General features: G+C 40.4%; 2 protein-coding genes across 7 annotated transcripts; one reads left to right on the forward strand and one right to left on the reverse strand.

The window, feature by feature from the left end:
• Positions 1–171: 171 nt before the first annotated feature.
• On the reverse strand, positions 172–3,865 carry mbd4 (methyl-CpG binding domain protein 4). 4 transcript variants are annotated; one of them, XM_034877803.1, is made up of 8 exons: positions 3,621–3,865; positions 3,193–3,504; positions 2,455–3,086; positions 1,321–1,386; positions 1,073–1,207; positions 823–972; positions 557–660; positions 172–468 (listed from the first exon to the last, which is right to left on the reverse strand). In XM_034877803.1, the coding sequence occupies exons 2-8, from the start codon at positions 3,336–3,338 to the stop codon at positions 394–396; spliced, it is 1,308 nt and encodes a 435-aa protein (XP_034733694.1). In that variant the 5' UTR covers positions 3,339–3,504; positions 3,621–3,865; the 3' UTR covers positions 172–393. The 4 variants fall into 4 exon arrangements, with proteins under 4 accessions (XP_034733694.1, XP_034733692.1, XP_034733691.1 ...); XM_034877801.1 differs by having other exon boundaries at positions 2,389–3,086; XM_034877800.1 differs by having other exon boundaries at positions 2,377–3,086.
• ift122 (intraflagellar transport 122 homolog (Chlamydomonas)) lies at positions 3,730–23,414 on the forward strand. Of its 3 annotated transcripts, none has more exons than XM_034877796.1 (30): positions 3,730–3,899; positions 4,727–4,793; positions 4,887–4,971; positions 5,058–5,136; positions 5,226–5,302; positions 5,450–5,516; positions 5,606–5,752; positions 6,573–6,648; positions 8,008–8,199; positions 8,595–8,733; positions 9,190–9,392; positions 10,334–10,471; positions 10,677–10,841; positions 11,054–11,251; positions 11,578–11,718; positions 11,881–11,934; positions 12,590–12,751; positions 14,021–14,187; positions 14,860–15,031; positions 16,399–16,501; positions 18,700–18,840; positions 18,954–19,054; positions 19,305–19,373; positions 20,169–20,269; positions 21,406–21,571; positions 21,708–21,825; positions 21,912–22,040; positions 22,816–22,892; positions 23,013–23,177; positions 23,297–23,414. In XM_034877796.1, the coding sequence occupies exons 1-30, from the start codon at positions 3,856–3,858 to the stop codon at positions 23,381–23,383; spliced, it is 3,630 nt and encodes a 1,209-aa protein (XP_034733687.1). In that variant the 5' UTR covers positions 3,730–3,855; the 3' UTR covers positions 23,384–23,414. The 3 variants fall into 3 exon arrangements, with proteins under 3 accessions (XP_034733687.1, XP_034733688.1, XP_034733690.1); XM_034877797.1 differs by having other exon boundaries at positions 18,957–19,054; XM_034877799.1 differs by lacking the exon at positions 19,305–19,373 and having other exon boundaries at positions 18,957–19,054.
• The last annotated feature ends 710 nt before the right edge of the window (positions 23,415–24,124 follow it).

The raw sequence follows: 24,124 nt of genomic DNA on the forward strand, positions 1-24,124 counted from the left end.
AAAGCTGCTGAGTGGAGTGAGAGGTCATGCATCAGTGCGCTCACAAAGTAAGATTATTAGCCTGTGACAATGGACTAACCAGATCCAGTCAGAAGATCACACCTACAGTACGTATAACGACATGGGAGACGAGTCAGAAGTCTCACTGAATAATGCACGCAAGAATCATTCCAACTTTTATACCAAACATTTTATTACACATCAAGTAAAAAAAAAACATTTTAAAAGGAAGAGGTAATATAACTGCATACTTTGAAAGGTGTCCAGTTTTAATATTGCATGTACATCATAACACTAATACTTTTATGTGTATTGTTTATGTGATTTATGTGTGACTGATTTTCTTGTCTGCACCACATCAAATCTTCCTTGCAGTTCCTCATATTACGTGTTTCAGATTCCAAGTGTTTCATGGTTCTCCCACAGCCAGGCGTGGTATTTGTTTAACATGTGATCTTCAGGTTGCACCTTTGACATAAAAAAAAGCAATTAAACATCAGATTTGGCAATAAAGAACATTATAAAACTAATTTTATCCAAAATAGTTAAGACTCACATCTCTCCACTCGCCCACACAGAAGATCCTATAGGAGTCGTTGCCGTACTTCCCAATACCATGCAACTCGATGGGGTAACGCCACTGTTTAGTCAGATATTCATCTACGCAGTAGAAAAAGGATTGGGAATTTTTCTGGCAACTGACTTTGCCTCAAAATTATTGACTAAAAAATACAAATTTCCAGTGACATCCAATAGTACTGTAAATAATGTTCATATAGGGTATAATGTAATCCCTCACAATAAAAAAACAAGCACATTCACCTGAGAATCGAGTGAGTGTTTTGGCTCTAAGCTCATAAAGGCCTAGTGGCTTCATAAGTTCGGATAGGGGCTTCCAGTCGGCCTCACGGGTCACCTCTGCAGACGGGTAACGTTCAAAGAACTGCCACAGTACTGGTATGGCCATCTTGCCTGGGGAATAGTAAGACAAAAAATACAAATGCTAGATTTGAGTACTGGTTGATAGAAATGCTGTTGCAATAATATGCAAAGTGTGTATGTTGTATCTTACCACTGGTCTTATTCAAAAAAATGGTGGCCACTAGGAGCCTCCAAGGGTCGTGGAAAAGGGTTTCCTGTACCAGGTTGTAGGGTGAGCGAGGGGGTGTCCACTTCTTGAAGGCCTTCCTTCTGGGTGGGCTTAGGCCTGTTCACAGACAGTGTACACGTCTCCTTAAACATTGAGGTATATCGTATATAATCACATTTACACAAGCTTTCTTTTTGCTTCTTGTATTAAAATAACCATTTTAACATTACCCTCTCTGGTGGGTTTCCTGCTGAAATAAGGGCTTGTTTTTCGCTTGTCTTCCATACTCTTGGACTCTAGATAGACAGGAAATATTTATGCATAAAAACAGAACAAATTTCTTATGACACATAATGTCAGAAATCCCCATGATCCCCCCTGAGGCAGGGTGCAGTTGCTTGACCTTAATGAGAGGCTATATACTGCCTTCTTCACTTTTTTCTTCACATTTGACCTCATGCATGTTGTTTGTCCTGTAAGAGAATTACCTTATTTATTATTTGATTTACTTTTTTATTGCACACAATTTCTGTTGAGATGTTTGATATGATGTTATTATTGTTGTTTGTTGAAGGGCTTAAAAAAAAACACTGAACTGCATTTTTAACCTTGGACTCCTTCCTCACCTATGGGTCTCTCTTACACAGTCTGCCTACCCAATAGATTAAAAACTGTGTCAAATATTTATGTGCATGAACCCGAACATCCCACAAAATTAAAGTAGAAATGAATGTAGGGAGGCACAGTTGGTGAGTATTATACTTGGTGGGAATTACAATTTATAGTAATGACAATATACTTCCAAACTCTGCAAATAAAAAATCATTGGTGCATTTTTTTGGTCATGTCTGAAGTTAAGTAACTATTGGAAGTATGTGTGTAATGCCCTTAAAGAAGTATTCTACTTGTTACAAATCATATGCCACCATCATGTGTATTACTTGAAACCTGATCCTGCCTCAAATAATGAACTCTGAAATGGAACAAATCAGATATATTATGTAATAATGGACATTCCATGTTCCCTCCCTCTTTATTGAACATATCTCCATTCCGCTTTTAAAAGGAAAGGAATCTTTTTTTGTGTTACATAATGTATTTGTTTTTTATTTTATTATTTTGTATGAATCCATAACTGGAAGAAATATGAAGAAGAAATGTGAAGGCAGTTGGAAACTGGATAAAGAAAAGAATTGAAATTGTAGTGATTCTACTGCACTGTATAAGATGCTGAAATTAAAACCAGCTAAAAAAAAAAAAAAAAAGTAGATCCGGAGAAAACTAACTTGAACTTCTACTTGTATAAGGTGTCAGACAGTGTAGATCATCATTCTGGGAATATCTCACTGGTGTGCAGCTCCCACCAGTGATGTCAGGTAACAACACCTCGCCTTCCTCATCTCGGTGACTTTCAGCGACCGCCTCCAGTTCAGAATTAGACTTGTTGTCACCTTTGCTGTGAGTCTGCATCTCATCTCCGTCTCGTTCATCCTCACCCTCGTTCTTTCTCTCAGTGGCAGGCTCCACATTCAGAGTCGGGATAGAAGGCTGCAAGTCTGCCTCTTCGTCCTTGTGAACAATGAGAGTGTTTTGTTGGTTACTGGAAGGAGCCAGTCTGAGTAGCTTCTCTCTCAAAGTCTGACCCGCCATCTGAGGGCTCTTCTGCAGTTTGACATCATCCTCTGTGGTCGTAGGTGCAGTTTCACACTTCACAGTTGCACTCTTTACTTTGCTGTCTTTAGTTTCACATCTGAGGGAGGAAGGGGCTCTTTCAGATTTATTTGTTGTTGCATCTTCTGTTATCATCTGCTGTCCATCTGCATTCCTTTTCTTTCTTCTCCTCTGTTTTACTTGGGAGGGGAGTAATTGTGAAGTGGTGACAACATTGTCCTTGGATGCGGTGAAATCAAAGAGGTTTATATCTAAGTTCCCTTCTCCATCTTTTAGGAGGAAAGCACGCAGGGATGCTCTTGAGCGGAACTTCTGCCCTTGGGGACTTACACAACAGAGAGAAAAATCCATTAGACACTTATCCGCAAAGCACTTAGTCATGGTTCAAGGTATGATTATACAGACAGGGTTACAGGAAAAGAAAGAGACACCTTGTATTGTAGATATCTATTTTGCCGGCTGTCTTCCCTTCTTTCCGCTGCCTTACTTCTCTGATCCAGCCAAGGGGCAATGTGGAGGTGAGGCATGAGTCATCCATGTCCTTGTGACTTTGGTGGATGTCACAGCTAGTATGCATTTTGGGAGATGTGTTGTTCTTGTTATTGTTGTTGAACCCGGTTGAGAAAGTGGAAGGTTTGTGGTGGAGTCACTGTTGAAGCTCACTCACTGCCTTCGATCAGCTAAATATCCAGCAGCTGACTTTTTACAACCAACATCAGCAGCCATTCCTGAATCTTCTTTACCTAAAATGTAAATTATTAACAAAACACGGATGATATCTATACGTAATACAGTGCAACATATCATGGATCTACAGCAGATGCTGATATGATAAACAGCAATACAATTGTTAACTAACCTCGAACTCTTTCTTTTTCTTACAGCAGTGCATGGGTGCTCGTGTTGTCTTGCCGGATATTTTCTGATGTCAACACTGGAGACTGGCCTTCTGCATGCAGGAAGTAGCGAGTAGATCCGAGTCTGCGCAGTGAGAACGAATTGTGAAAACGGAGCTTCATATGAAAAACCGACCGAACAAGCGACAAGAACTTGTTGATACAATCATCAGTCCCGTTTGCTATTAAAAGGTGGAAATGAGAGCCGTTCTAGCATGGAAAGAAACCATTCGGGATCAATGGTGAGGGTCTCGATGTTTGTGTTTACGCTGTCAACCTGGGCCCAATGCTGGGATGTAACGCTAGGTGGTTAGCAACGGCGGTTGCTATGTAAACTATTGTTAGCCAGGTGGCTAGCATTAGCTAGCTAGATAGCCCTCATAATTCGGTTAACGTAAAGATGGTTAACTTACAGGTTATTGTATCTCAGTTTACATGCAACATATTTATTCTATCAATGGTTTAGCATGTCAACTTCATTGTATAGCACGAGATAAGGTTAGGTCGAAGCTAAAGTTAGCTCTTGTTAACGGTTACACCATGTTAACGTTAGCTAAGTCTTGGTTATTGCTGCACACTGTTGCTTGCTGTAAAATGACAAAACGTAACATTTTCATTTAAGATAACCTTCTGTAGCACATAGGTTCCCTCGCTGTACACAAGATAACCGATTTCTAAATTAACAACCATAACTTTATTTGCTTTAATAGTGCTTTCTAGTTTATTTCCAGCTGTACAGTGTGGAAAAACCTGACAATTAGCCTTAAACTAAAAAAAACATACAATAGTTAAAAAAAAACTGTCCTTCTCTATTTCCACAACCTCAACCTCTTCAGATTTCTTTTTGTCCGATCACAGTCCAAAATCCAGCGATACATCCAAAGATATTGAGGTTATAATTAAAGAAACCGAGCAAAGCAGCAAATCCTCACAATTGAAAAGCTAGATTGGATAAATGTTAGGCATGTTTACTATTATATTTTAACAATGAGTTAACATTTTTGTTTATTGATGAATTAATCAATTCAAAAACCGTTTCAGAAAACAAATCCATGATTGTCTTTTGCAGTGTTTATGATCTTGCCTTCAAGCCAGATGGCAGCCAACTCATCATTGCTGCAGGGCTTCGTGTCCTGGTGAGCCTTTCCTGTTTTCTTTGGCCGAGGCACTATATCTAAAGAACATACATGCATTATTATTACATGTAATGTATTGCATTTTTGTTGCAGGTTTATGACGTAGCAGATGGAGCTATTATCCAGCCTTTAAAAGGACACAAAGACATAGTGTACTGTGTGGCCTATGCTAAAGATGGTACTCAACTGGGTTTTCCTTTGTACATTACATTTTCCTCTATCAATCATTACAGTTATTTTACTAACCAATGCATTCTTCTGCAGGCAAAAGGTTTGCCTCAGGCTCAGCAGATAAAAGCATCATCATCTGGACGTCTAAACTGGAGGGTATTTTAAAATATACGTAAGTCTCACGTTTACTCATCACTGTAGAATAATGCATCCTCTGCAGTGTGTTACTCCATCTTTTTCTTTTCATGTGTTTATTTGTAGTCACAATGACTCTATCCAGTGTGTTGCCTACAACCCTGTCACTCACCAACTTGCTTCATGCTCTACTGGGGATTTTGGTGAGTGCATTGTGTGTTTGAGTCTATTCTGGACTTTAAATGACTGTGCATAATGTACTATCAAACCTATTAATAGAGAAATTGCCCACATGGAGCACTGGTCATCTGAGTACCTTTTTTAAAAAACAATTTTGTAAACTTTTTTAGGTCTATGGTCCCCGGAGCAAAAATCTGTGAACAAACATAAAGTAAGCAGCAAAATAACATGTTGTGGGTAAGTAAAGGCTGTTGTTATAACTTTCTACTGTCTGTTGGTATACTTTAATGTAAGCGTTAATGTTAAAGGGTTTCATTTGATTGAAGGTGGACAAATGATGGCCAGTACCTTGCCCTTGGGATGATGAATGGAGTGGTGAGCATTCGGAACAAAAACGGAGAGGAAAAGGTCAAGATAGAACGTCCGGGAGGCTCCTCTTCTCCTATCTGGTCTATAGCCTGGAACCCCTCTAAGTTAGTCTTATTTAATTATAGCAGCATAATATTTAGGAAATTAAATAGCTGTAATAGTGGCAATTTATTAAATGTAATACCTGGCACTGCCGCACATGTCACTGCACACTGACATGCACTGTCCATCCATGTTGCTACAGTTTTAAATAATGATGTGCTATTGAGATTATATTGGATTTTAAGTGAATAGCTTGTGTGGGGCCAGCAGGTGGCGGTGGTCAACCAGGAAGTATTGGAAGGGACACAATTATGCCTCGAAGCAGCAGTCATGTTCCTTGTTGCCCCCTACGGCCAAAGCCAGGAGTGCAGATGTAGCCATGACAGAGGACAAACAAACAGGTTAATTGAGAAAAAAAGGGCACTCAGGAAGATAAAACTTTAAAGTTAAGAGGGCAGTGTTGACAGACAATAACACGATGAACCAGATATATTATTATTGGGTTGCTTTATGGAATAAGATTTGGTCAACACAGAGAGGTCAGAGCTTGAGGTCATCCAGGGAAGAGTGTCGCTTGAGCTGCAAAAGATTCTGTTTCTTGCTCATGGACGCTAAGCACACAGGCTTACATTGATATATATACCAAGGCTTACTGTAATAAAACCATAAAGAAGATAAAAATAAATTGTCCTGATATTCAATTAAAATAGTTAAGCTAGTTAAGCTAAAAGCTTTCAGTTGTTAAGGGAAAGGACTTGGCCATGCGCTCCCTAGATGAAGGGTGACCTCTCGGCTTTTATTAACAGTCATCACTTCCTAAACATGAAAATTCTGTCAGTACGGTATGTTGACAAGAGTTACTTTTTTATTGTATTTTCACAGGGATGAGCACAATGACATTCTGGCTGTGGCAGACTGGGGTCAGAAGCTGTCTTTCTATCAGCTCAGTGGAAAGCAGGTGAATACCACAGGTTTATTTAAAATAAAAAAAGTATAGTCTATATCCATGACATTCCACTTCTGGAATTACTCCGGTGTCGCCAGAAATTCCGCTGGATGTCCCTCTTTTTGGCCGGATGTCCGGCACCTCCCGCTTTTCTTTGTGTTGGAATTTTAAACTCCGGTGGATTTATTAGGACTATGGTTAACTGCTCCTCCAATCTCTGTAGGGAAAATCTAGACAGCTAGCTGGACTGTCTGTCCAATCTGAGTTTTCTTTTGAATAACTAAAACAACTTTTGAAGGTACACACGTTCCACTAAAACTAGATCCTTCCCGAGTCTAATTTGTAGCAGCACCGTTGCTCTTTCCGACCCTTAGCGCCGTCCATGACAATTGTGATTGTTTTAGATAAATGCCAATAAACCAGAGCACGTTTATACTCCCATCCCTTAATGCTGTGTGGATTAGCCAGACCCTCTTTCGCAGCGCTATGGAGGAAGCTCTGGCAAAATGAGACTAGCCTAAGTGCAATCAATATAATGACTGTACATATACATCATACATACATACATATATATTGAGTTTGACTCATGCAACATGTTTTTATAAAAGATTATTTCCCCTTTGCCACTTCAAATTGTTTAAAAGGACATGTAGATGACTAAATGGATGCAGTGTCATTACCTTGCATGGAAATGTTTTCTTGCCATTTATTGTGGCAATAAGCTTACTGTATCATTTGCTTTAGCAATACAAAATTACATTACTTTCTGTTTATCTGTCCAAAATATATGACATTTAAACACTTTACTGAGCTTACGACCTGTGTTCCCTGTTATAATTAGCCTCTCATGCTCTATTGAAACCATAACAGTACATTGGAAGTGATCCTACTATGCTTTAATGGCCCCCTAACTGTCCTGCCTTCCGCCTAAATTCCCTGTCGGCAGTACCGTAATTATAGACAAATATGCACTGTTCATTACTCTGCCGTTATGCCTTTGGCTCATAAATTGTCATTGGCCTATTTATCTATTTAAGTGAACATTCTGTTTTGATTACAACACCAGAAATTGTTCGCAATGAAAGAAAGTAAGTTGGAGTGTCAGCCAGCCTTTCTCCAGAGTGAGGAGAAACAGATGCACAGAATTGACAAACTGTTTTGATCTTTTGCAAATGGACTTTGAACATTAATACAATAGAGGAGGGGAACACTTTTTTTCTTTTCATCAAACACCAAGGGGATGGTTGAATGTACTGTGAACTTTGATGTGTGTCCACCCAGACAGTTGGAGGTGTTGGCCCAGGCCCCTAGGCAATAAATATGAGATATACTTCTTGGTTTAATGTCCACTTCTCCCTTTGTCTGTTTCAGATTGGAAAAGACAGGACTCTCACCTATGACCCTTGTTGCGTCAGCTACTTCTCCAAGGGCGAGTATATAGTCATGGGGGGCTCTGATAAACAGGCCTCCCTCTACACTAAAGACGGTGTGCGGCTAGGCACCATTGGAGAGCAGAATGCCTGGGTGTGGACATGCCGGGTTAAGCCTGACTCCAACTTTGTGGTGGGTCCACAGCTTGTGAAGCCATATGTCTGGATATAGTTATCCCTACCCTTAAATAATAGTGTGTGTCAGAGTAAGAAAAGAGGTAGGAACATGTAGTACAAAACACTGATAAAGCTGAGACCTTATATTCAGAGTGCAAATCAGCATTTGATAATTTTTTCTTGATCAGTTACACCACTCATTTTATATTAACAGTAACACCTTAGCAATTTTCCTTTTACTATATTTAACTGAAAGTGATAGTGCATGCAAGAATGAGTTGGTTGCTGACAGATTGTCTCAGTTTTACTGTGTAGATAGATGCTTTAACAACAGGAACATTTTCCCACTCTCACAGTCTTTTCTAAGAGGTGTTAATAGGATGTACTGTTACGTTGTTATCTCTTATCTAGGTGTTGGGCTGCCAGGATGGGACCATCGCCTGCTACCAACTTATCTTCAGTACAGTTCATGGCCTCTACAAGGATCGCTATGCTTATAGAGACAGCATGACTGATGTCATTGTCCAGCACCTCATCACTGAACAAAAAGGTGGACTTTTGCTTTGGCAACTGGATATTGAGTTTGTAATAGAGGACCTATTGTGATGACACTTCAAATAATAATCTATGCGTTTGTAAGCAGTAAAGATAAGTGCTACGATCAAGGATATAGAGTAACTATTTTTTTAACTAAACTTTAAACATTACCAATATTTTTAATAGGAACAAATTGTAATTTTTCATATCTGTCCTATTAACAGTCAACAAATTACTATTTTTGTTAAGGTTTTTTGAAATAATGCAGACACCATTTCAATCTTCATTTGTTTTTATAAAGGAGAGGTAACAGAGTATTTTATTTTTTACACATACAAGGAAGGGCAGCATGACAGATTGTAACACTAAGTCCTCTAAAAACTCATTCAACAGGATGCATTGGCTAAGATAACTACATTTTCCTCACCCTCACATGTCACTCTCTCTCTTCATTTCCTTCTTTTCCTAGTGAGGATAAAGTGCCGTGAGCTGGTGAAGAAGATTGCCATCTACAGAAACCGTCTTGCTATCCAGCTGCCTGAGAAGATTCTCATCTATGAGCTTTATTCAGATGACTCCTCAGACATGCACTACCGGATCAAGGAGAAAATTTGCAGGAAGTTTGAATGCAACTTGCTGGTAGTCTGCTCCCAGCATATCATCCTGTGTCAGGTCAGAAGCGAAATATTTCCGCTGTCATTGTCCAGTGAAATGCTCATTAAAACAAAAGCATCCAAAACATCCATTGACATTTGCTCACTTAAAATGTCTTGCTTGCTTCTTATAGAGCCTCTGTTTTGAGTCATTTCTCACGTTATGATTCTCATAATACAGTAAATTCTACTAACCTGCAGTTACACTTTTGTTGATTGTAAATTATTTGAATGCACGCTTGAAAGATTACTCAAGAGGATGTAGAGACATTTGAGCACTAACATGATGGACACAAAGTGAATCGGTGTTTATCCACTCAATACTAGCACAAACAGTAAAAAGGATAATATCATAAAATTGCTGTTTTTCCAGATGTTTCTGCCTAGTTCGCAAAAGGCTCCAGCTGTGCTCTACAAGCTCTGTCTCTCTCCCTTTATTAACCCTCTTCAAACTGGATAAAGTAAGACAGTGGAAGGAAGGGGAAGGACCATAGTATGTTGAACCAGTGGGTGTCTCTCGGGGTATCTCTCTTCTTCTTGTCTCTAAGTGTTTGACAGAGGCTGGTAGGGAGGAGGAGCCGCCATAACACAGAGTTTATTTTTATTTTTTTAAATATGTCTGTGTGTGACAGAGGTGCTTTAGATCTTTCTCTAACAGGCATGTCTGTATTTCATGCCTCAGACAGCTTTTAGACCATATAAATAGGCTGTGCTGGTATGAGCTGTGTATGTCTGTGTCTTTATAGCAATGCTTTCTGATGTCAAGCCGAACTTTGCAGTGTTTAAAAAAAAAATCGTTCTAAGATTTTTTACAGTTAAAAGTATACTTTTTAACCAAAAGGGTGTGATTAACGTGCTGTGAAAAAATTAAAAACAATAATTTTGTCATACTGGAGCTGGCTGTGTTTTGTGTGTTAAATGTAATTGTGGTCTCACCCTTCCCGCTCTGCTCTTGTGCAGGAGAAGAGACTCCAGTGCCTGTCCTTCACCAGTGTCAGGGAAAAAGAATGGGTGATGGAGTCTCTAATTCGCTACATCAAAGTGATTGGTGGCCCACCAGGCAGAGAGGGCCTACTAGTAGGGTTAAAGGATGGAGCTGTGAGTATTTTGAGAAAATCATGCTCTTCAGCCAGTGGTCCAGGAATTTGAACATAAAAGGAACGCCTTTCGATTTATTTTTATGTGGATGGGGCGGCAAGTGGCAACATTTATTCCTGTTTAGGGTTTACATTCATTACATCTAGCGGTAGTTCTGATGCTCTATTCTGATCTTGCTCTGCTTGTCATTGTGTTTGTGATGTAGATCCTGAAGATATTTGTTGACAACCTGTTTCCCATCACGTTGCTGAAGCTGTCAACCTCAGTGCGCTGCCTGGACATGAGCGCCTCTCGCAATAAACTTGCTGTGGTGGATGAGCACAACACTCTCTTAGTCTATGACATCAACAGTAAAGAGCTGCTTTTTCAGGTCAGCAGGCAGTGGAGAGAGTTCAGGAAATGATATGATGATGCAATGGGATGGAATAAAATACACATGTACAGTATGTGTAATTATTTGTATTAGGTACAGGTACATATCTTATATGTACTCCTGCCTGGTCTGTGTTCCACAGTCACCTCTAGTCCTTATTTCCACGCTACCCTCCCTTACCTGCCTCCTCTCTTTTGCTCTTCCTGTAGGAGCCAAATGCTAACAGCGTGGCCTGGAACACCCAATGTGAGGACATGCTGTGCTTTTCTGGCAATGGCTACCTTAATATCAAGGCTAGCAATTTCCCTGTACACCAGCAGAAGATGCAAGGCTTTATGGTTGGCTACAACGGCTCTAAGATCTTCTGTCTCCACGTCTATTCCATGTCAGCTGTGGAGGTGCCCCAGGTATGCAGTATGTTGTCAGACAACTGTAGTCTGAAGGCAATGACGGTGTTCTATATGGTCTTAATGTAGAAATAAAAGCACACAAATCCCAATGGTTGGTTGGTGTTGTAATCTTGAATATCTTGGTATTCTGTATATGGTATTCGTTTGTACAACAAAGACAAAAATCACTTACATGAATTGCTTTTTAATGAGTTATTGAGCCGAGCGTGGTCAAGAAATCATTTTGTTTGTGGTCATCTTCTAATTCATTGATTAGTTTGCTGCTGTTTTCACAATGTAAAGTTTGTAATGCTTTTGGCCGGTGGTGTTGTTGCTCTGCCCAGTCAGCGCCTATGTACCAGTACCTGGAGAAGAAAATGTTTAAGGAGGCCTACCAGATCGCCTGTCTAGGTGTGACGGACAGTGACTGGAGGGATTTAGCCACTGAGGCCCTGGAGGGACTTGACTTTGACACTGCCAAGAAGGCTAGTCACAAACACAAACACACACACACACACACACAAATTTTACAAAGGAGCAACTTTTTTTCAGGATTTTTAAGAAGCTGGTACTGCAAAAGAAAACACAAAACATCAGGTTCTGAGAGGCCATCCTCTAAAATATACAATGTCTTTTCCCAATTTCAGGCCTTCATTAGAATCAGAGACCTGCGCTACCTGGAGCTCATCAATAGCATCGAGGTAATACCTTCTCTTAAAAAAGGGAAATACAATCCTTCAGTATTGGGGAAAGCCAAGTTCACATTGTGTTTGGTGGTTTCTGCTCCAACCAGAGCTGACATCATTAAATTTAGACAAGGCTTTGGGGATACTGGGTCAATTACAATTCTTATGGTCATCATATATTAATTGCAAGGGTGGGCCCAGAGCAACACTGAAAAACCCCTCGAACAAGGGAGGAATCTGTGTCCTAAATTACCTCCTCTGGTCCAATTTACACAACGTGCAAGCACATTTACACACAGCAAAGCACACACATTCCTTGACAATATGCATGCAGGGCAGAGAAACTATTTTTTCAACTTGGCTAGTGCCAGAACAAAGTTTAAGCTGTTTTCACATTTGAAAAGGGGAAATGTCCTTCTTTGAAAGTGTGTTTTTTTCCGGTGAATTGTTTACTGTATTCTATAAACACTGTATTTGTTCTCTAGTTTCATTACGACTGATGGTGTAAGAGTTTAGTGTGATTTCAGAGGTGAGGTTGACTACATCCAGCAAGCCAATAGCTGTTAGTGCCTTTTGTGTTCTTTGTCTCATTGTGTGTGGGAACACACATGTTCTGTGTACATGCATTTATCTCTGCTCAAATGGTGTGTTTGTATGTACTGATTTGCAGGAGAGGAAGAAGCGGGGTGAGAACGACAATGAGCTGTTCCTGGCAGATGTCTATGCCTACCAGGGGAAATTCCATGAGGCAGCCAAGCTTTACAAACGTACCGGCCACGAGTCCAGAGCCCTGAGCATGTACACTGACCTGCGCATGTTTGATTATGCCAAGGTGATTAAATCATTGATTGGCAAAAATGCGCAAGACATACATACATACGAAGGTACAACATACTTTTGTATCAATATGGACAGAACAACCTGCAAAGCACAGCATGTTTTAGGGGTCTAGAACATATGCTTTTCCTCATCATGCAGTTATGCCAAGTTGGGGCCCTGAACTGTGTTCAAACAGCCCCCCCTTTACCGTCTGTCTTTCATCTCCTCATACATCACTGAAACCTCCACATATATCATCTGATCAGTACACACACACTCACAATGCTCTTACAGACATATCCATGTACAACACAGGGGTAACTTACACACATAGTTAGAGTTGGAAATGGAGCACAAATGGAGAAAAATAAGGTGAGGGTCTGCTTTTACGTAAATACTTTGATGAGGAGGTCAGTTGGAGTTGAGACAAATTCATGCTTTATTATGTTTACATGTGGGGGGACACTTTGATCATCAGTGTTACATTCCCATTGCTGTTGCAGATGACACAGCTATGACTCGTCCATGTATGTTTTTGTGTGCGTACGTATCAGATTATGTTTGTTTGATGTGGCTGCTGTATATTTATTTGGCTGTGTGGCCATCTGGTCCTACAGACTGTTTGTTTTAGGTAGGATAGACAAGGTAAGGCTAGCGCCCTGCTGTTTGTGTGACTGTCTTTATCCTGTCTCGGCCTTGACTCAAGTGATTCTGTCCATCTGAAATGGACTTCTCTTGCTCTCCTCAGATTAACTGTTACATACATTCCTCGCTTTTCATCAGTGTTAATGGGTATTTCACATTAACGTTTTCCGTTGGTAAATTTGTAGTCTATATCCTTGAAGTTCCACTTCCGGGATTGCTCTGTTGCCGCCAGAAAATACGCCGGATTTCCCTCGTTGTCTGGGACTTCCTTTGTGTTGGCATTTTAAACTCTGGTAGATTTACGAGGACTATGGTTAACCTTTTCTCAGATCTATGTTTGGTCTGTCCAATCTCAGTTTTCTGTTGCATGGCTAAAACAACTTTTAAACAAAGACATATCCCACCAAAACAAGTTCCTTCCGAGCCTGTTTTGCAGCTGCACTGCTGCTTTTCACCGGCGCTTAGCACCGCCCAAGACGATTGTGATTGTGATTGTGTTTAAAAAAATGCCAATAAACCAGACCCCGTTTTCCTCCCATTCCCACATGCTCTGTGGAGTAGCCAGACTCTCCTCCAGTGCACTTTGGCGGAGGGTCTGACAAAGCGAGACTAGTGTCTCTCTGTGTCTTTCTTGCAGGAGTTTATTGGAGCAACAGACCCTAAGAATTCACGGATCCTGATGACCAAGCAGGCAGACTGGGCTAAGAGCAGCAAGGAGCCCCGGGCAGCAGCAGAGATGTACCTGTCAGCAGGAGAACATCTCAAAGCCATAGACATTATAGGGGAACACGGCTGGGAAGACATGTAGGTGTCAGTCACTGTATAAAACATTCTAGATCAGTTCTCCAACATAAGATACGCTATTATTCCTGCTTAACCTTTACTGAATCACCTTTAGATTTGTATGCATGATTATTTTTACCCAGTATATAGATCTCATCCAAAATACTTTAGGCACATTTCTAGTTCATAACTAAACAAAAGAAAGTAATCTCAAGTTAATATGGTTAGAAATGTTCACACTCTCAGTCTAATTTTAAAAGGTATATTTGATATGCTGAGTGAAAGCTATGACAGCTAAGAAAATACATAAGGAATTAGTCCCTTTCTATCAGATTTCACTCATACACACATTGCGGGAATGAGGGGTGGGATTGTGTATTGTTGAAAACCTGGCAAACTGATAAGCCAGTGGTCTGGTGGTCATATCAGAACTCCCCACTGACTCCATCTGACCTATTATCTGCATGCTGTAAGTCTCCTGTGGTGCTACCAGTGGGTCAGCACTACAGCTGAACAGAGTCAGGGCTCTTTAACCTGAATCGGATTCAGCCAGTGACCCTGACTGGTTTATATTATTTTTGGGGTCATGAGCATAATTTGACCGCCATGTAAGGGTTTTTATCTGCACTCGCCCTCTGTGTGTGTGTGTGTGTGTGTGTGTGCATGCTCTCATTTTTCTCTCCTCTCACCCAGGCTGATCGACATTGCTCGTAAGTTGGACAAGGCTGAACGCGAACCGCTGGCAAAATGTGCGTTCTATTTCAAGAGGCTGAAGCACCATGGCTATGCTTCAGAGACTTATTCCAAGATGGGAGACCTGCAGGCTCTAGTGCAGCTGCATGTGGAAACTCGGCACTGGGAAGAGGTACGACACACTTATTCACACAGAAGGCACACCTGCTCTGCTTATCACAATTGTTATATATAGTTTCCTGAGACAATCACATAAATATAATGTGAACCACATGGGACTGTTCTAAGTAAACTATTGTGGTACTCAGAGACCCATATAACAAAACCCTTCATGTTTATGGCTTGTTCAATTTAAACCAGGGTCTCACTAGAAGTGTGTTGTATTTGTTAAAGTAACCACAGCTGAATGCAAACATAAGACAATGCATTTGCTGGATTGTTTTATACACTGACAAACTTAAACCACATGTACGCTCGCGCACACACACACACACACACACACACACACACACACACACACACACACACACACACACACACACACACACACACACACCCCAGAGCTAATCATCCAGCTTTGGATTTCTCTGAATCCATGCCCACCTGATGATTAGGGAGTGAGAAGCACAAAACACTACTGCACTGAAAGAGTATCAGCTTAAAGCTCTTTTCTGCTTCCAATCCAATTCCTCCATGATGCTGCTCAGACAAGAAGAACATTTTTAATCTTTAATCGAGTTTAGGGCGTTACCGAGATGCACATTGGTGATTTGCATGCTGAAAAGAAGAGCCAAAAACAGAACATCAAATCACATGGTTCTGCTGTAGTGTCTGAGGAAGTATTCCTGGATATTTATTTGATCCTCAGAGAGAAAAAAGAAAGAGCAGAGAGATAGAAGCTTGAGGAAGGGTTGGGAGAATGGTGAGGCTTTATGTGCTTCACTGGGGGAGGTGGACACCAAGACGGGACAGAGCACAGACTTTGTTACAGAATGGGCCATATGGATACTATTCACTGCTCCCACTCTTTTCTACAACAAAGTATTTTTTAAATTACTTTGCGCTCACAGGCCTGGGACACACACAGTCTCTAGCTCTGTTTAACTGTATTATATGAATAGTGTGTGTTTCTTGGCTCAGGTTTTGCCACAGGACATTTTGATTAATCAGTCACTGTGTTGGGCAAATATGTGTCCACAGTGCACTTCAACAGCTCTTTATACCCTGTCATTCAAACAGCGTAAGAGCTGCAGTTGTAGTTCCAATTCAGTGTGACATCTTAGCTCGTACACTTATTTTGTTCTCAACTCAGTAATAAAGCTGCATTGCAAACATATTTTTTGACAGGAAGTAATGTTTTGTTTCTCTAAATAATGTTTGGTAACTTGCATGCCACTAATCAACTGCAGTTCAACCGTATTTAATCAGGGCAAAACGTTTCTCAATATTAATCTGTGGGACTTTCACAGTCTCATGTCAACTTTTAACATACACTGGATGTTTATGTCTCCTCTTTTTCACTCACCTGTCCATTCTCAGGCCTTCTCACTGGTGGAGAAGCACCCACAGTTCAAAAATCACGTCTATGTCCCTTATGCACAGTGGTTAGCAGAAAATGACCGCTTTGAGGAGGCACAAAAAGGTGAGTTTCCATCGCCAGCAGGGCTTTACTTTCACCTTGAGTCTGGCTATTTGGGATGCTCCGGTGTATACATTCACAAATGTTTTTTTAAATGTATGTTTCCAGGATTATTTCACAGCCAATGTTTACATATGGAAGTTATAAAGCCTGGCCAGCTCTCGAAGCAGACATGTTTCATTACTTCCTTAAGATTCTCTGAATTCATTGTAAAACATGATCCTCTTTGCTGGAGCAGAACAGAGCTGAGCTCCCTGTTAACTGAATGACATGCATGCATGCCTCTAATCACCAGTACTACAAGCGGCTCTGATGATGATTACCAACTGTAACCATAGTTATAATCAGCTCATAGATTTGTAATTATGATCTCAGCAGGCATATTTCCTCTTCTACATAATCTTCCTCTGCCTGTCCCGACATGGAGCTCATGACTGAACAGAGCTTTCTTATGGTCATGCAGTATTGTGTTACTAGTGATTGTAATTGAATCTAGGATTCCAGACTGGCTCCTGTCCGCTGCACTGGTAATTCTCAATAACAACTTGAAAAAAGTTAACACTAGGCTGAATTGATTGGGAACATATTTTAAAGTGTATTTTAGTTTTTCCCGAAATGGGGTTCTGAACCTCCAGGAGTCCATCAAGAGATGTTATTGGGTCTACCGCATTTTTTCCTTATCACCTAACTGCTTTTTGACTGTTTTTGTATAACCAATATCTTTGTTTTAATACATCTTCTTATAGTTGTCATATTTATCAATTGCATTCACTCAAATTCTTTATCATACTGCATATTGGATGACTCTACAGTTTTCTAATTGATTGATCAGGCTATAACCTTTGATTGACCTGATTTCTGTTATACACAGAAATATACATGTTGTTTATTGAGTTCACAATTGTCCTAAGCATTACCTTGTTAATGTGTATTTACTATGAAGTTTCAGGTTGTATTAGTCAGTTGTGTTGTGTTGTATTAGTTTGTTAACACAGAGTCAACTGTGCATTGAAACATATTCTATGAGACAGGTGTGAGCTCAGCAATAAGAGCACTAGTCACACAAAGATAAAAAAAGATAAAATGGCAAAAGTAGTAAGATGTAAGATATGATAAAAGATATAACATATAGCACCATATACATATAGGAAAATTAGGATTGTGTGTTATCGTAAGTTACAAGTTTGTCAAACATTATTATGACACAGACGTGTATTTGTTTCGGAGCTTTGATCTGAAAATGTTTGCAACCACTGCTGTACTCTGCATTTTGGTCAGCTTGTGTTTTGTGTTTCTTTAAAGGCAAAGGAGCGGGTGTCACTTCCTAACATTAACCAACTGCAGCTGAATGTGGTTTTTAACCAGTTAGGTAGACTGAAAAATATTTGCAGCTAATATATCCTGACCCCCACTGTGGTTGCAGAGGCAGGGTCACTGGTGGGGTCGACTGCCTGAAGCTGCTGCTAATTACCGTCTGATAGGAACATGAAGAATAGCGCTCACGTTTATTAGGGCTTTAATGTCAAAGAGCATTGGTGTTATTCATCAGCAACTTCTCTGTTTGGAAAAGACTTATGTTAGTAATTAAATGGGAACAATTTTGAAAACTTTCTTCTTTCCATTAGGTGAGTATTTGTGTGCACACTTTTATTTATTTTTTATTTTTTTTAGGTACAGTAAAAATCTCTAGGGTATGAGAATCCAATTGTGTTGAAAAACAGCTAATTCTGATTGATTCTTCCCAGATGTGTGAGTGTCGATGGAATACATTAATAGAGTTTACATCAGACACATTGTTTTTGTATTGTCAGCCTACACTTTCATAAACACACGATGATTGCTTTTGTACTTTTTTAATATTAATATGACATAATCAACCCAAAGCCAGTTCATGAAAGCTATGTTGTTCTTAACAGTGTCTGGTAGCTTTTTCCTTTCATAAATCTTTGCCAAACAGGACACGAGGGGCACCATTGCTGAAAAAAGTTGTCATCATACTTGCCTCACGCTTGATTATTATAATGTAATAATATCTGGGGAAGTGCAGTGCAAAACCAGCACAACAATGACAACGTGGCATCAAATATGTCACACATAAATGTCAATGAAGGAGGACTTTAGATTGGCAACTCTAGTATTGCCTCAAGGACACATCATAACAATCCATAAATCACCACTTCTTTATTTCTTTCACTCCATAGCATTTCACAAGGCAGGGCAACAGAACGAAGCAGTTAAAGTCCTCGAGCAGCTTACCCAAAATGCAGTGGTGGAGAACAGGTTCAACGATGCAGGGTACTATTATTGGATGCTATCTATGCAGTGTCTGGACATTGCTAGAGGTGAGACCCATCATCACTGCAATGGATAAAAGCATTTGTTTTAACTGGAAAGCCTAATGCATTTATTGTTTCCCGCTAATCCTTTTGGTACTACTGTGTATGTTTGTCTGAAGCAGAAAGTGAAGACCAGAGGGATGAAATGCTGAAGAAGTTTGAGCGTTTTCAGCATCTTGCCGAGCTCTACCACGTCTATCGCTCCATTCAGCGCTACACGGTGCGAACGCTATACTTTGTCAACCCTAATCTTTTATAGCCAGACCAGACAAAAGTAGGAGAAGGCCTTAGAAATTAGGAGGCAGACATATGATTGGCTGTCAGAGTGAAAGCCCTGGAAACAGTACTTGCTATGTGGTTAGGTTTCTGTTTGGGAACAAACACAATCATGTTCCTAACATGAGGTATGCTGACAGCCCACTGTGTTGCTGCCCTCTTTCTAATCAACTTCTGTACTCAAATTTCTCAAGACCGCTGTGTGTTTGACAAGGAGAATTTCTGGCTCTGCAAGATTATGTCAGTCCAAAAAAAGACTCAGGGTAAAGGGAATATTAAAATGTGCACAAAGGTTTTTGGTAAAGAGAACAACAGTGAGTTGAGGATGGTAATTTCAGGTGGAGATCACTTAAGGGAATTTGATCACATTGAACTACTCAGGAAGCAACATTATTAAACGTTTGTGCAAATGTATTACTTTTAAGTTGACTAACAGAAAAGGATAATGATAAACATACAACACATAGCTGTTGTGATAATGCCCTTTATGCAACAATCGAAATGGTTCACTTCCTGTAACCTCTCTGATCCATATCACCATGGTAACCAACTGCTTGATTGATCTTGATGATTGACTACTGCATCAGTGACCTTCTCTAAGCCCCCAGCCCTAACCTACTGACAAACAAGCAATCTCTGGTTATGAGCACTAAATGGGTGACCTGGCCTGTGTCAGTGTCCTCAGTTTGTTGTTTCAGCTTTCTGCTCGGCTACACCCCTGCAAAAGAGAGGCTTCGCTGTGATCCAGACCAGAACAGGAAACCTTTATATCTCACCTTAACTCTCCGGGGCAGGCACCACAGATTTGAACTCATTACCCTTTTGGGATAAAATGCAGTTAGTGATTGCTTTAACACATTCTTCTTGCCCTGTCACCCAAACAAGGTGAGCAGGGCACTGTGAGGTGGAATGACGCACTGTATAGGGTTTTAGACCGGGCTAAAAGATGAAGCAATTAAGCAGGGATATACGAGAGATGGAGCTTTTAAAAAATGTAAACGTAAACCACCCAAATTTGAGTAGAGACTCTCATTTTTCAATCCTCTTTCTATCTGCAGGATGAGCCCTTCAGTTCCCACATGCCAGAGACGCTCTTCAACATCTGCAGGTTCCTTCTGAACAACCTCACCAAGGACATACCGCCAGGCATTTCAAAAGTGTATCCTTCTATTCGAGAATGTAGTCCTGACATAGCAAAAGATATCAAGCAAATATTTTTTAGAAGAAAGTATTGTGGGGTTCTTCCTCTCTGGAAAACTCTCAAGAACAGACATGCAAATCTGAAATCAAGACTGGCAGAGAGACAGTGATGATAAAGTGGTGAAAAAAAGATGTAGTAGAGAGAAAACTGAAAAGTTGGCACCACTGGGGCAAATTATGCTGCTGCTGAGAGAGAGAAAAGGGGTGATGATGGGGAGGAGGAGAAGATGCCAGCAAGAGGCACATTCTCCGTTATCTAAACAAATGCTTTGATTATGGAACTTGCATACGTATAAATACATACATACATACATAAACACACTGACTAAACAATGTGCTTTAATTTGAAAAAATACACACACACACCAAGCCACCCACAGCCACACAGACATATCCATGTAGTCACACACTCAGGCCGAGCAGCTGGGATCCTCTGCGGCCAAACTGAGGTGTTCCAAAATCTTTAACTTTAGAATTGTAGACTTAGCTAGAATGTGTTGGAAATGGTTTGAACAACTAAACACAATGTCACAAAAAAACTGCACTAAACAAGTTTTACAATAGGAGGACGTGCATTTATCAAAAGTCCCAGCCATGAAACAGAACTGGGTGTGTTGGTGGAGATGGAGAGTAGCTGAGTGGAGAGGAAAGAAGAGGAGTGGTGTTACATGTTAGGTGATGGAGGAGTGCCAGTATATAACTGTTGCAGCTGCAACTCATTGACCTGTCATTGCCACTCTCAGAGCTGCTCTATTAACAATCCATCTCCATATACATACAAATAAGCAACACTTTTCTCAACTCAGACACAAAAAACAGGCACGCATGCTTGTATAAGAATACACACAAGCCCACAAACAACCTTAACAAGGTATTACTTTCAAGGCATTCAGCCAATGTTACTAACTCAGCATGGCTTTTGTTCTACTCATTAATTACTAAAAAATTAAGGAATATACAGTTATGTCTATTTATAAATGCAAGTCTAAATGTTTCCAAATAAAAAATAGGTCATTTTAAATAAGATCATCTAGAAATCAACATCCCTGTTCCAGCTGTGTCTCTTACATTAGTATTCCTTAACCTTCATGTTAGTAACACCTTGTATGCGTTGGCCAAGCAGAGTCGAAGACTGGGTGCATATAAGCTTGCCAGGTATTCCTACGAGAAACTCCAGGAGCTGCACATTCCCTCTCGCTTCCAGGAGTCCATAGAACTGGGCAGCCTCACCATTCGCTCCAAACCATTTCACGACAGCGAGGTGCGTTAAAGCGTTGGATGTACATGCTGGTATATTGAACAAGGTCTGAAATATTGCTCATAAATGATTATATGAGCAGTTACTCCCGTCTTGTTCTTTTAAGTGTGTGGGTTAGCCTTCCATGTGTTCACTGCAGGACCTGATTGAAGGCATGATGTGCTACCGCTGCTCTACCAACAACCCCCTATTGAACAACCAGGGCAGCGTGTGCATCAACTGCCGGCAGCCTTTCATCTACTCCGCCTCATCATATGGTCAGTGACACACAAAAACACGGTGTGTAGTATGCCACAGAGGATAGCATTTGTGTTTCTAATGTAGCGTATCTCCTTGTGTACAGAGGTGTTGCCTCTGGTGCAGTTCTACTTGGAGGAGGGCATCAGTGATGAAGAGGCTGTGTCTCTAATTGACTTAGAAGTTCCTCACACAGATCAGAGGGATGCACGCTGGCAGGATATGGACAACGGTGGTATCCTTAGATCATCTACATCTATGTAACAGCTTAAAAAATACACACACACACACACACACACACATTATTCACATGCTTTTTTGTTTGAATCATTAACTCCTCACTCTGCTAGTCCTGAGAGGCTGTATCCCTGCCCTAACACACTGCACATCTCGTAGAAATTAAGCATGTGACTTCCCTCCGGCGTGTGACAGCTCTAAGAAGCAGTTTAGACTGAGTTGGCCTTGATTCTGAGCTGGTGGGTAAGCTGTCAAAGCTAAGTCATCTTAGCTCTTGAGCTAATAGGGTTAGCAAGGCTCTCATGTATCATCTTAATGACACTAACCCTCCAAGAGCCATAGCCACAGTCCTAGTCCATGGATTAACCTGCATTAGCCAGCAGACATTCAAGGGCACTGAGGTCTGCGCTGTTCCTCCAGAGCCACGACGTGACTGACAGGCACGACTGATCAGCATATTTGAACACTCTCACTTTTAGAATAGTCTTTGAAGGATAAGTAGGTAAGTAGGTAGGTAAGTAAGTAAACTTGATTTACAGTATATAGCACCTTTCACAGACAAGAGGGGTCACAAATTGCTTTACAGCAAAACAAATAAAAACACGTAAACATTTTATTTATAAGTACCCTTATAAATAAATAAAAAACCTTACATTTATAAAGGTTTTTTGCGGTGTTGAAAATATAAAATTACAGAAAAGACATTACAGACAATATGATGTTGAAATGTGTGCATTGCTTCAGCTATTTGTTCTTAATCATCACCAAATCAGAGCTGCAGGCTTTGAGGTTGGATGATGGTTTGGATGATCCAGAGAAAGACCCATTTACAGCCAAAATGAGCTTTGAGGTAAGAAAGGAAAGTGGAGATGAGGTGATTAATATTCCACCAACTGGGCAAACCAGCTGGACAGGGTAAAAGGACGGGCTCCATAACAGAATTTGGATGTGTTTATGTGCGTACAAACAGCAGGGAGGCTCAACCTTTGTCCCCGTCAAGGTGAGTCGCTCGGTGCTTCGCTCCATGAGCAGAAGGGACGTCCTGATCAAACGCTGGCCCAGGCCGCTCAAATGGGAATACTTCCGCTCCCTGCTGCCTGATGTAAGCATCACTATGTGCCCCACCTGCTTCAAGGTACAGCGTTTATCAAACAAACTATCACTATACACACACATCTTCTATACGTTACATTAATTCTCAGATCTGTTTTCTCTGGGCTGTTCTGATGTTCCCATCTTTTTGTTTCCTCGTAGATGTTTCACAGTGAGGATTATGAGCTCCTGGTGCTTCAGCACAACTGCTGTCCTTATTGTCGCAGACCCATCGATGAACCAAACTGATCTACTCAAATCTAGAGCAGCTATTTAAAAATTGTACCCTGAAGCCTTTTTTTTTTCCTTTTGGATATTAATCCTGCAGTTGATTTTCGGACATTTCATAATTATTCTTTTGCATTGTAATATAGTTGTAACTGTAATATACATAGGCTGCTCATTGTAAAGTTAACTTAAACGTGTTGCATGCTTTTCCTGGAGCTCCCTCTCAAGAGCCCTCTTTGTCATCCAAGGATGAGTGACTGAGGTAATACCTCTAGTGTCTCTGTGTTGTCATTATAGAGTGTAAGAAAAGTGCACCATCAGCCAATCAACTCCATTGGATTATTAGGATCAGATTACCTTGATCTGTTACTGAGTATGTTATCACTTTAAAGGCGCACGGGTAAGCTAAGAAGAACATATATTTAAAAACACTGTTTTAACCTAATAGAAAACATATATTTGTTGTGTAGAAGGCCAGATGCAAACAAACCCATTACACAGACTTATATACTGAAGCTGTACTGTATGTTTTATAACAGTCATGAGAATGTATCTTTTTATATTGTTACAAAGAAAGAAAAAAACCTTTTCAATAAAATATTTTGGTACTTTTTATTACAGCTAGTTTTTATTAAGCTAATATATTAACTTCTTACTCTTTCAGATTGAACTTTAGGTTTTTGTGCTGGAGTGAGAGTGCATGCTATAAGGGCTATGCCCCACTGACTCTGATTACACTTAAGGCTGTGAGTTGAGCTCTGC

Source organism: Etheostoma cragini, chromosome 7 (genome assembly GCF_013103735.1).
Source record: "Etheostoma cragini isolate CJK2018 chromosome 7, CSU_Ecrag_1.0, whole genome shotgun sequence".
Classification (NCBI taxonomy): domain Eukaryota; kingdom Metazoa; phylum Chordata; class Actinopteri; order Perciformes; family Percidae; genus Etheostoma; species Etheostoma cragini.

Excerpts from the sequence above, each read along its gene's own strand:
- mbd4 (XM_034877800.1), bottom strand. The coding sequence starts at position 3,338 with ATGCATACTAGCTGTGACATCCACCAAAGTCACAAGGACATGGATGAC. Across the intron at positions 3,087-3,192 it reads ATAGATATCTACAATACAAG|TCCCCAAGGGCAGAAGTTCC; the intron begins GTGTCTCTTTCT and ends CTGTTGTGTAAG. Across the intron at positions 469-556 it reads GTGTGGGCGAGTGGAGAGAT|GTGCAACCTGAAGATCACAT; the intron begins GTGAGTCTTAAC and ends TTTATGTCAAAG.
- ift122 (XM_034877796.1), top strand. The coding sequence starts at position 3,856 with ATGAGAGCCGTTCTAGCATGGAAAGAAACCATTCGGGATCAATG. Across the intron at positions 21,572-21,707 it reads AACCATTTCACGACAGCGAG|GACCTGATTGAAGGCATGAT; the intron begins GTGCGTTAAAGC and ends TGTTCACTGCAG. Across the intron at positions 21,826-21,911 it reads CTACTCCGCCTCATCATATG|AGGTGTTGCCTCTGGTGCAG; the intron begins GTCAGTGACACA and ends CCTTGTGTACAG.